This window comes from Ambystoma mexicanum, chromosome 2p (assembly GCF_040938575.1).
Source record: "Ambystoma mexicanum isolate Mex_15411 chromosome 2p, UKY_AmexF1_1, whole genome shotgun sequence".
Lineage (NCBI taxonomy): Eukaryota > Metazoa > Chordata > Amphibia > Caudata > Ambystomatidae > Ambystoma > Ambystoma mexicanum.
Window position 1 is genome coordinate 1129876545 of NC_090923.1, and position 13044 is coordinate 1129889588.

Below are 13044 nucleotides of genomic sequence, written 5' to 3' on the forward strand. Positions count from 1 at the left end.
ACAAGCATAGCCTTTGCTGCTTCGGCCACATCTTTTCGGACCAGGGCATCACGGCTGATCCCAATAAAATCGGTGCCATCATTGGCCTAGCCTCCCCCACAGGAGTCGCCGAGCTCCGATCATTCTTAGGGATGGCAGGCTACTGCGCCCGCTTTCTGCTGAACTATGCCACTCTCACGGACCCGCTCTGGAGCCTTCTCAAAAAAGATACTCCCACCCCCCCTTCGAATGGGACCAGCGCTGCCAAGAAGCGTTCCACACCATAAAAGAGCAACTCGCCAATAATCGACAGCTCGCCTACTTCAACCCAGGGTGGCGCACTAACCTCACTGTTGATGCCAGCCCTGTTGGTCTAGGAGCCATACTTGCCAAGACAAGCTCCAGCGAGCATCACAAACGCAACATTGTTGCATAATGCCAGCAGAGCCCTCCCGTCCACCGAACATGCATACTCCCAAGCCAAACGAGCGAGCCTAGCAGCGGTAGGGGGCATGTGAAAAATGTCACTTATCGGCAGAAGATTCACCCTCCTCACGGATCACCAGGTGCTGGTCTCCTTATTCGGCAACCCCAAGACCAAATTGACCCCGTGTATCGAAAGGTGGGCCATCAGGCTCCAGGTATATGACTACCTGATCGTCCAAAAACCTGGGGGGGGGAGGTGCCAACCCAGCAGACCATCTATCCCGACATCCGGAAGGGGAAACTGAGGACTCCAGGAGGCAGAAGACTGCATCTCCTACCTATCAGTCAATGCGCCCCACACCCTGCAATCGCCAGAGGCATTCGCTGCAAAAAACAGAGCGGACCCTACCATACAAGCGGCGGCACGCCTCCCCAACACAAACCAGTGGAAACGCCTCAGCACAGAAACATTTGTGGGAGAAGTAGACAAAAGATCTGGAAAAGATGGCTAAAATACAGAGCGAACTCTCCACAACAGAACAAGGAAGACTGCCCTGCCGCAAACGCCTAGTGGTTCCCAAAGGCCTCAGAAAAACACTTGTGAACATAGCCCATGGGGTTCACCAAGCGGTTGGAAACAAGAAGAGGTGTGGTTCCCGTATGGGGACGCTATAGTCGAGGACAGCCTAACCCACTGCCTGATTTACCAGAAGACCACTGCGAATAGTCCCCCCCCCCCCCCCCCCCCACCCTACCCACTACAAATAGTACCACTACCAGACGGGATGTGGCAGAGAATAGCCGTGGACCTTTATGGCCCACTAGAGGAAGGGGGCTACTACCTACTTGTAATACTGGAGGAGTACTCCTGATTCCCACTAATAAACATGTACAATCCATGGCATTCCACCATGTGGCAAGAGTGGTTGATGACTGTTCAGTGAGTGGGGGGGGGGCCTGTAAAGACTGATAATGGCCTACCGTTCCAAGGACAAGATTTTCGGAAACTCGCCGCGCATCTAGGATTCCACCCCCAGAGAATCACACTGCTGTGGCCAGAGGCGAACGGAATGGTGCAACGGTTCATATCCACCATTAAACAAACCTAGCAAGAGGCCACCATAGATCAAATGTAGCTACCCCAAGCAATATGCCAAATGCTGAGGAGCTACAGAAATGCACCACAGGAAGCAACAGGACAGACGCCATTAGAACTAGGATAAAGTACAAACTTCGGACGCCTTCTTCCCCAAGTGGAAGACTACACGCCAGAACAGGATGCAGAAATCCAAGAGATGCAGACAAGAAAAGGAAAGCCGAAGAATGGGCGGATCAAAAGAGAGCAAGGGAACACCAGTTTCCAATCTGGGAGATGGTTCTGGTGAGACAAAGACAGCAAAAGAAGACCGACCCAAGGTACCACCCAGAACCACTCCTAGTGACCGAGTGAAAGGGCCGATGGTGACCGCAACAGGAGATGTGGAGGGGTGCGGGGGTGGATAACCTGCAATGCCTAGTTCTTCTGCAAATTATACCTTGACGAACCTGAACTGAGGGAAGTACCGGCAGCAGAAGTGGAGGAACCAGGAAATGAAGAAGCAAGATGTTTGGCAAGATTGTATGCAGTTCCCTGTGGGAGACTGCACCAGCCTTGTCCTCTTGCCAATAGTTAACCCAACCTCTTGCTATAAGCATCTACTACACAAGTTGGTGGAGTGGCTTTGCAGCCCGGCTTATTTCAAGAGGGGTCAATGTGAGCTGTAGGGTTGCAACAGTTTCACAGTGACAAGTATCCAAATGACACTTACACTCAAGGTTTCTTGGTTAAACAATTATTTATTAATTTAAGAGTCAGTTCAGTAAGCCTTCTTTATAAGGGAGCAAATCTGTAACACTTAAATATACTTCAAAAATGCACACTCAAGTTTCAATAAATCGGTAGATGCCCATTTGGGATGGCACACAGACACTTCTACACCCTGAGGTGACTTCAATAACTAGGACACTGTGGACATTGATGTATCACTGGTACATTTCGAGCAATACTGAGTTTGGTGTCAAAAGGCTAGAGGAGGAAACCATGGTTAACAAGTTTCTCAGACAGGTAAGCACTCCCCCATTTACACCCCCCCCCCCCCCAAGCAATGTAGATTAACCCTTCCCCAGCTACACAAGTAAAGAATGTGTGACTTTTTGGAGAGACAGATCAAAACACAAAGCCAGAGGTTAGAAGAGTATCGGGGAGCCAGGACCGCCAATGTCAATTGAGCCAAGTCTAGGGGAGCTGATGTTGTTCTTGAAGGTCAGTAAAAAGTCTTATACACTGTTGGAGAGTTTCTGTTGAAAAAGAAACTGTTGGGCCACAAGCTGGGAGGCTTGTGAAAGGCAGAGCTGCAAGCAACTCTACACAAGGCAGTAAATGCAAGTCTCAACTGAGTGCAAGAAAACTACACAGCAAGAGGTAAGTACCCCTCAGTTGACAGTACTTTAGGTCTGAAGAAATTGGTTCCAGCTGGCTTCTGTCCCTCTTGTAGTATGGCAGATCCTGTTGTTCCTGGGCCTCAGTCGTGGGGACAAAAGGGAGGACGTCTGGGGACTCCTGCACTACGGTTTGAAGGTTGGCAGCAGCAATGGGCAAACTTCAGATCAGTGGCACTTCGCGATTTCAGCTTCTCGTGAATAGTACCACTGCGGTTGTCTGATACCTTGTGAGCTTTCCTTGCTTCTGGGGTCCAGCACTCTGTTGTCGCTCAGGCTTGGATCGCCCTGCTTCGAGGGAGCCCGGAGGATCTTCCTGGAGCCCAGGTCTGACTTAAAAACGATACTCTATTCTGGTGTTCCTCTCCCTGGCACTCTGTTCCTGCAGCAGCAATGGAAGTACAGCCAGCTTCAAGGGGATTTCCAGATGCGTTTGTCTTGGTCGATTGGTTACACCAACCCAAGGGAGAAGTCGTCCTTTGCAGGGCTTCTCTAGTCGAGGCGAATCCGGAGCTTCAGCACTGCAGCAGGGCTTCACCGGGCAAACCAACGGTCCAGGAGTTGCAGCAAGCATCTCTTCCAAGCTCTTCAGATTCCTTTGTCCACTGGTTGGCTCTGCCTACTGTTGAAAAGACCTCGCCTTTTTATGCAGGTTTCTCCCTTCATTTGCAGGCTATCTGTCACTCGCACAACAGTGTGGCTGTCTCCCAGGACAGCCAGCTGGCCGGCCAATCACCTTTTGGGTGCATTCCTGTAACCCAGAAGACTAAGCACAGGGAGTTTCGGGCACCTCCCTCGCTTCCTGCCCTGCCAGACACGCTGGAGCCAGAGGCGGGCTTCAGCAGTGAACCCTGCCAAAGACCAACAAAGGGACCAAACCTGGTTTGACGCGCAGAGTAAATCTCAAGAAGGGCCTTTCCAACAAGAAAAGGCAAAAAAAGACCAGGGCCATTTTGACAAAATTGGCACCCGTAGGTGTCTTATTGCAGCTGCAATTGCAGCTCGCGGTAAAAAAAAAACGCAAGGATAGGAAAGAGTAAACCACTGCCACCAGCCGTTAATTGCAGAAAGGGTAACATAAAAATGTTGCATGAGAAAGTGGACAAAGGGGATACTAGGTAACCCCTCCAGCACTCTATGTAAGATGGTGTGTGCTGGGTCTACAAAGTTACAAAAGGTAAGTAAAGTCAATTTCACTTTACTGCTCTTGGAAACAGTTTAACCAAGAGAAGGTATTTAAACCTTTGGGAAATCTGAAGGACTTCTGTGCCACTGCACTGTGCACTGATGTCACAATGTAAAAAGATGATGCCTATGGAGTTGTCAGACTCCAAAACCAAAAAGAAACTCTGTTCAAATCTAAGAAAAATAAATGCGAGAGTGGGGGAAAAAGGTCTCACTCTCAGGATAAAAGGTCCAGCAAAAGAGCTGTGGGTCTCTAAGGTAGAAGGGGAATTGGCACATTTCTGAGAATTCTCCCTAACACAAGCGAACCACGAGGGGCAGAGAGGGTCAGGAGAGACTTGTGAATCCCCCGACTGCCCCTGGCGAACCACAAGGAAACCCCTACGCCTGATCGAGCAGATGTGAACAATGAACTTCCATACTAAGCAGGGGGGAGGTGTTACAGTGGAGAAATGGAGGAGGGCTCCTTTAAAGAGGATTTATTTATTTATTCAGATTTCTTTAAAGCGCACGTCAGCCCGGGGGCATCGTGGCGCTGTTACATGAGGACATACATAATCTGGTTACCGTGGAAGGAAGATGGTTACAAAGCAGTTTTCATTACAAGGCACATTTCGTAACAGACGTATGCGAGCTGGTGTGGGTGAAGGAAGGATGGAGTTAGTTGAATAGAGTGGTTTTGAGAGATTTGCGAAAGGAGTACAGAGAAGGTTCTGCTCTGAGTGAGTTAGGGAGGGCATTCCAGAGTTTAGGAGCTATGTGTGGGAAGCCCATGCCGCCGGCTTTGGCTCTTTTTACAGTGGGTACTCGGAGTTGGTTGGCGTGATGGCTTCTTCTGGGACGGATGGAAGAGTTCTTAGTTATAGTTTCAGATAGGTAGGGGGGTGCTGTGTGATTGATGCACTTGTGTGTGAGAGTGAGGATTTTAAAGTTGATTCTTTCCTTGACTGGGAGCCAGTGGACAAGTCTTCTGGCCTGTGAAATATGGTCAGTTTTGGGGATGTGTAGTGCAGCGCGGAGGGCATTGTTTTGCACTATTTGGAGCCTGCTTAGGTTTTTAGACGATGTGCCTGCCAGGAGGGCGTTGCAGTAGTCCAATCTGGCTCCTATAGTAGCTCTGGCTATGGAGAGGCAGTTAGGCGTGGTGAGGTAAGGTTTGATGGCGTAAATGAGTTTGGTGGTCAGAGCAGACGCTGAGGCGATGGCGCTACTTTGTCTAGTCATTGAGAGTGTGGCGTCAATGTAGACTCCTAAGGTCTTGACGGCAGAGGAGACAGGTATGCTAATACTGTCGATGATCATGTGAGAATAGTTGGGGCTGAGTTTGGTTAGTGTTTTGTTGGGGGCTAGGATGATGATTTCGGTTTTGTCTCTGTTTAGGCAGAGACCATTGATAGCCATCCAGGTTTGGATAGTCGAGTAGATTTTGAAGAGGGCTTCTGAGTCTAGGTCGTAGTCTCCGGAGAGGGGGAGGAGAACTTGCGTGTCATCTGCGTAGTTTGTGTACGCTATGTTGAGGGAGTCCAGTAAGTCAAAGAGGGGTTTGGTGAATAGGTTGTAAAGGATGGACTGGGGAGGAAGGGGCGGGACGGGGGAAGAAAGTGGCAATTGTGAAGAGGAGAAATAAAGAGAAGGTCGACACGTCCCATGGCTACTGCGTTTCTTACTGGGGCGATGTTGGGGGAGGGGGGGGCCCCCCCCTGAATCCATGGCCGCTTCCTCTTTTGTGGTGCAAGGTCCTGTCCATGGGTAATACCAAGGATGAGACATCGGAAGGCGTTTCTCACAGGGCTGTGTGGGGCTCTTGGAGCTTTGGCATTCTCTAATCTTGCTCAGCCCCACAACTATACTATCTTAAATCGGCCCATCTTTACACCCTTAAGGGCCTTACTTAAAGACTATTTGACAATATGTATGTTTGTGTGTGTAATGTATATTATATATTTTTGAGGCTTGTGGAATCTGCTTAGATCACATGCTGTGCATAGGCCGACATCTAGTGGAAGATGGTGCGTCGAATTTCGATGCTGGTGAAGATTGAGGAAACCAGCCGTTGACGACTGCCATGACGGACTTCGGGCCTTGGAAGGCCTCTGGCCTCAGCCCTGTACAGTAGGGAGAGTGGGAGGTGGTCATACAGGCTTCTTTCCACCTTTTTCCTACACATACCCGCCCTCTGCCATTTTATAACATATGGAGAGTACTCCATTTAAGTTCTGCCCAAAGTGTAACAGGAAGTTTCCCTGGGTAGACAAGTGCAATATGTGTATCCCACGAGACCATCCCAAGGCTACCTGTCGAACTTGCAGCTCTTCAAGCCGAAAACCCTTAAAGACCGCTCAACTAAATGCTGGGCCCACTATGCCAGGCAGCTAGAGGCCATGGAAGTGGAGGGGACATTCGGCGATGGCAGCAATGCTGCTGAATCGGACGCCGAGGGCAGAGGGGTGACTTTGCACACCCACGCACAGGCCCCGACCCCCGAAGGACTGGCTGACGGCCACGTTGTGGGGGACAACACTTGGCGGCAAGAGCTCTACGCTTACTACCTCCACTAAGCATATCCGCCCCGGCCGTGACTGGACACGCAGGTCGAGCGATCGGCAACGGAAGACACCAAGAGAGCGGTCCAACGAATGTGTCCTCTGGGCGTTCGCCTCATGACAAAGGGCAACCGTCTTCGGTTGACAAGGGTGTCACACTATCAACTATTCCGCCCTCTATACTACACAGCCAAGACGCGTAGCGTCTACACCCGAGATTCGACATCCTTCTTTGAATACCACATCCAAATCTCTCGACGCAAGGTGTCGAATCCCTCGGAGGGCCCCCAAAAAAAAAAAAAACACTCCTAGTCATGGGAACGGGGATAAACCACTTAAAAGGTCATTTTCAGAACACCATGTTCATTTGGAGAAGCAGAAAAACCCTAAATCTATAGGGAAGTCCAAGGTATGAAATCCTACCACTAAAGTTAAACTCATTCCTCCCACTGCTCATGATATGGGCACTGATGAGGAACCAGAAAATTTTGTTGTGATTCCTAGCTCTAAAGACTGGTCCTCAGCTGATATTGATAGGGTAACGAGAAGGATGTTATTCATGGCTAACTTCTATGAAAAGGACCCTAATTATTTTCATAGTTACTCCAACCCCCCCCCCCCCCCCGCCCCTCCTCTCTACCTCTCAGCCCCCTGCTAAGAAACTTGGTTCTGACGCTCCAACTCAAGGCTTGGTCACAGACTCCTGTAGGGTTGATGCTTAACACCCTGATTCATATTGTGAGGAGTCGTCGTCCCTGGTACATGACTCACCAACCTCCTTGATGAGCTACTGGCTAAGGCAGCTGCCTGTTTTCGTATCGACACACAAAGGATCCAAGAGGACATGGATTTCGCTGAAGAAATCCTAGGATACCAGAGAGCCATTACCCAGGCTATCCCTCTGTTAAAATCCACTCAGCGTAGGATTGATCCCTCGCTAGTAACTCCTAATCTCACTCGACCAGTTAACCCGCGAGTCGAGAAACTGTTCCGGGCCGCATCCACCGATTCCCTGTACGTTAGGGGCCAATTAAAACTGGATTCCCTGGTAGTAACCACCACCAGAAAAAGGGCAGATACACCGCTTGCTTTTTCGGAAGCACCTCCTGATAAGGAGCGTAAGAGACTGTACGCTTTGGGTAGAAAGGTTGCCTCCACGTCTGCCTATCAAGCACTGATCACCAACAGTGCCACCCTTTTGGCAAGCTACAATTGCCATCAGTGGGAAGAGGTATCGGTTTTGGTATCCTCCGCACCCGAGTCAGCTGGCTCAAATAGCAGCAGATGGAAGATCAGTATCAGGCTGCATGCTAAAGACAAACTTTGATGCAGCAGATAATGCTGGAAGGTTAATTGCCGAAGGCACTGTGATTAAGCGTCCTGCTTGGCTGAGGCAGTCGGGGTTCAAACCTGAAACCCAAGCAACCCTTATAGATATGCCCGTAGAGCTGAACTTCCTATTCGGCAAGGCAGTGGAGGAAACTTTAAAGATGGCAAAGGATGAGTACAAGACCCTAAAACCTCTTGGTCAACTCACCAATAAACCCTCTGGACAGAGGGGGAAACAATTTTCGGGGCCAAGGTTCCCAAAGGGGTTCATACTATTATCGGGGAACCTTATGGGTTAACAATTAGTCCCAATCCTCACAAGGCTTCCCCAGAGGGCAGCGCAGGGGACGCACTAGGAGTAGAGGCAGCCCCGCCGGAGGTGGTACGCCACCCAACAAGTGACGTTCTGCTTCAGGTCCCCTCCCGTGCATTCCTAGTAAGGGGGGTGGGTGCATTTCCACCTTCACCCACGCATGGGAAGGGATCACTTCGGACAGATGGGTGCTGTCCACAGTGTCCGGAAGATACTGTATAAAGTCCCCATGACCATCCTCCACGACAGAAAACTCACTGGAACACCAGAAGATCCTCCTCGAGGAGATTGCTGTTCTGCTAGCCAAGGACGCCGTAGAAGCCGTCTCAATCAACCAGGTAAACTGGTATTTATTCAACCTACTTCCTTGTGCCAAAAAAAAGATCAATGCGCCCAGTATTAGATTTGCGACCTGCAAACAAGTATGTCAAGCCACAAAAATTCTGCATGACTACTCAGTTATCCCCCTACTAAAAAAGGATTACATGGCAACATTGGCTATGAAAGATGCCTATTTTCATATGTCAATGTTCCCAGCGCACAGAAGATTCTTGCGTTTCAAGATACAACCAGCACTACCAATTCAAGGTGCTGCCCTTCGGAATAGCTTTGGCTCCAAGATTATTCACCAAGGTACTGGCGGTGGTGGTGGTGCACCTACGCAGGGAGGCACTCCCCGTGCCGGTACAACCAACTCTCCCAGTAAAGGGGGCTAACGGTGCATCCTCAACCCAACTCGATGAACTTGGCAGCATGGCTCCTGAAGTCATAGTTCAGACATCTCAATTTACCTCAAAGATGTATGGATATCTTGAAGGAGTCAAGAAAACCAAACACGAGGCACTGTTACTCTGATAAATGGAAACTATTTGTAATTTGGTTCCAGAATAAGCAAATTAACCCTGTTCATTGTACTTCTTCTAGTGTGGTCACCTATATGCTCCACCTAATGGATTCAGGGCTAGTGTTTAACTTGCTTAAAGTGCACCTGGCAGCTTTATCAGCCTACACCACTTCCCATAACAAGGTGTCATGGTGGAAGGTGCCAGTTGTCAAAGCACTTATGGAAGGGGTAAAAAGACTCCACCCTCCAATTTCTAACCCACCACCGGGTTGGGACCTTAATGTGTTACTTGCTAAGCTCATGGGACCTCCCTTTGAGCCCATGCACAAATCTAGTCTCAAAAACCTGACTTATAAAACTGCCTTCTTAGTAGCCAACACGTCCATAAGAAAGGTCGGTGAAATTCAAGCTCTGTCAGTGCAGGATCCTTACTTTACTATTCATAAGGACAAACTGGTTTTACGCACTCGCCCTAGGTTCTCACCTAAATTAATTTCCAAATTCTATGTTAACCAGTCTATTGAGCTACCGGCCTTCTTCCAAGAAGCCAAGAGCTCTGCTGATGTGACACTCCACTCACTAGATGTGAGGAGGGTGGTCCTCTACTATATAGACAAGTCCAGACCACTAAGAAAAACAGATCAGCTGTTCCTCGCCATAGCTCCAGGCACAGAAGGCGATTGCGTCTCTAAGAACGCCATCTCTAGGTGGATAGTTGGATGTATCCAACTGTGCTATTTCCTTTCAGATAAGACATGTCTTTCACGCCAAGGGCCCACTCTACAAGAGGTACCGGAGACACTCTGGCTTTCATTGCAAATGTGCCCCTTGACAGCATTTGCAAAGCAGCTACATGGAGCTCTATTCACCCCTTTACTCGGCACTACTGCATTGACGCTCATTCCAAGACAGATACACAAGTGGGATAGGCGGTTTTAAGACATCTGTTTGCTCATGAACCTTTGCACATACCACCTCCTTCTTCCGCTGCTCGCTTATCTATGCACAGCATGTGATCTATGCAGATTCCACAAGCCTCAGAAGGGATACATTACTCACCGTAATTGTATTTCTGATGCTTATATCTGCTTAGATTCACATGCGCCCACCCTTCCTCCCCTCTGAGAGAAGGCGCATGGATGCTTATCTATCTTCTCTGCTTGGATATTCTGTACTCGCGCTACTCCTCATGTCAGAAAAACACAATCTGAGGGTCCTACTCGCGTGAGGGATCATGGGTACAGGGGACGTCACACTAGGGATAGTATTACTGGCATGCCCTAGTTTGACGCCCCTTTTCGAGTTTTGAAAAACAACTGTAATACTCTGCAGCTTCCACTAGATGTCGGCCTATGCACAGCATGTGGATCTAAGCAGGTACAATCATCAGAAATACGATTACGGTGAGTAATGTATCCCATATATAGGCCCAAGAGCTTCCGTTTGCTTTTAGCAGTGTAAACCATTCTAATGGGAATATCTGAAACCTGGTGGCATTTAATTCAGAACCTGCTGCATGCCTAGTTCAGTATCTCAAAATGTGAGTTTGGGAATGGTCTTATTTAAAATGTTTTATTATACTTTTTCCTCAAAGAAAATATCAAACTGTTAACATATAAAGAAAAATAAATATGATACGAACCATGTACTGTAATTTAAAAGCAAGGGGTAGGAACAATGAAGGATAAAAGGAAGATGTTAACAGGCACATGCTTCTCCGACAGCTGTATGAACTGGTCTCTTACGTTGCCAACAAGATTCACTTCTTGATGCTTGGACTCAACTATGAACAGATTTACGGAATCTTGCGATCCGTTTTTTGTTTTTACTCACTAATGTGGGCCAACTCAACAAATCCCCCAACATTTGATTCAAATGGCGATTGAGTTTGAGCATTTCTTTAGCAGAGCTGTGGCTCCCATGTGCTGTTTTGATTGAATTCACTTCTGGGAAGGGTGTTGGATGTTTTATGTTGTCAAATGCTTAATGGAGTGGTGTGATCCAGAGTTGATTCTTGTAAACTGTGGGTAAAGGTAGCATTTGGCATAGGGTATTTTCTGAATGCATATCGATTACTCCTTCTCATTTTGTCTTTGGCCTTTTGCAGTTGAGGCTCCTTCCAAAAGCCGCAAACTTGCCAACACCATGGAGGTGGAGCCAGTTGCTCCCCAGAAGAAGGCTAAGAAAGTCCCAACGGCTGTGGATGTGGAAATGCAGGACTCGGGTCCACAGCAAGGCGAGTGAAGCCTGAGGAGAGGTCTGCCTGAGATAGTTAGGAAAGAGACATGCTGGTTCAGTGGGACCTTACCTTTGGACCCTTCAGCTCAATCTTTGTTCCTCTTGGTGCCTTGAATAGGAATCTGAGCTTCCAGGTTCTTGACTCCACGTTCAAACCCAATCTGATGGATATGGTGGATTTAACAGAGAGCAACTTTTGATCTGCCACTGTCCTCCGCACATATATTTTTGTGCCCCAGCTCGTGTGGCCGCAGGTCACGAGTGTTGTAAAAGGACGCCATGACTGTAAAATACGTGATGACAAACTACTGCATATTTGCAAACTGTAAGAGCAAGTCCATGTATGATTTCAGACCTCCCTGGTGATTGCAAAAGCTAACCTAAAAAAGGTATTTATCCACATTAAAGGTTTTATTAAAAACAAAAAAGCAAGGATGTTAACTTGATGGCTGAGTTATTTGTGGGCAAGGGAAGAGAACGTAAGAGGGGGAAAAAAAGCTGGTGGAAAATTATTTCTAGAAATCTTCATGTAGTGTCTCACTGGAGCCAAGACTTGCATAGATATTATGTGCGCCCAATGTAGCTCTTGTGCACCTGTACCAACAAACGGGGGTTAGTAGCCAATAAAAGGCGGAACCATCAGTGGGATAGGCATGAAGAATTGTAGGAAAGCGGCAAACGTACAAATAAGGCAGTTTCTCCTCGTTTTCGCACCACTCGTTTGCCCTGCTCCAGGATGTGTTTAGATGCAACTTTGTGCATAATGAGATGTTGTGTGAGCTCTAGCCCCACAGTCTGATCCTAGGCCTATAACTCGTTAACTATCGGATGTCTTAGTCAAAGTAAGAATTATTTTGTCTAGGGGTCCGCTGGTAAAGCTAAGAATGATCCGCTACCAGTATTGTCTTTGACTTGCAATGCATGTCTGTTGCTCGATGATGATCTCGGCTTGAGTTCAACACAATGTGCATTAGTAAGACTAATACAGTTTTCATCTTGACAGAATTTTCGCAGCTTCTTTTTAATGCTGGAAAAGCATTGGCGCACAGCAGCAAAATAGGTTCAAACAAGTCCATCCCTCTTAACCCCCAATCCTAGCTTCTCGTAAAAGGGGTCTGTCACTTTTCCCCATGCCCACAATATACACATGATCAGCTGCTAGTGCCTCCTTGCCTTACTATCTTATTTTGGGGGGGGGGGGCCGAGGGGGTGTGATGCAGAATGAATAGGTATGGCCACAGCACTTGGCTGTTCCATTTCTTGGTGCTTGCCCGACCGCCCCCTCCAGATGCTGCTTCAGTTCCTGTTTGTGCCCTTGTCTGTAATGGGGGACACAGACATGTAGTCTGTAAGCTGGTTCAGTGGGCTACTCCCCTACTGCCGATCTGTGTGTATACAAATCAAAAAGTAAAATGACAGAATTCAGAAAGCAAAGCTGCACCCTCTGTCATGGTTTTACATGAATATTGTTTCAATGTTTTCCTCTTTGTCCTTACAAACCCAATCCCTTTTTCAGAATAAAGCTTTTGGGGCGGTGGTTATCTGCAGCACATTTTTATAACCATTCTATAAGCCCCCACTCTCCCTAAACTTGCCCCCTATGGACGCCTCCCGTTTCTCGTGGCTGAATGACCTCGGATTTACTGCTGACTGGCTGGTCTATACCGCAAGAGGCAAGAAGTGTTTGAAGTGGTGTGATGCGGATGTGA

General features: G+C 48.2%; 1 protein-coding gene across 1 annotated transcript in view; it reads left to right on the forward strand.

The window, feature by feature from the left end:
* Positions 1 to 11770, forward strand: part of C2PH11orf98 (chromosome 2p C11orf98 homolog) — a 34281-nt gene extending 22511 nt beyond the window's left edge. The window contains exon 4 of the mRNA XM_069645182.1: positions 11205 to 11770. Within this exon, the coding sequence (XP_069501283.1) occupies positions 11205 to 11341 (137 nt within the window). The 3' untranslated portion in view covers positions 11342 to 11770. The remainder of the gene's footprint in view (positions 1 to 11204) is intronic.
* The last annotated feature ends 1274 nt before the right edge of the window (positions 11771 to 13044 follow it).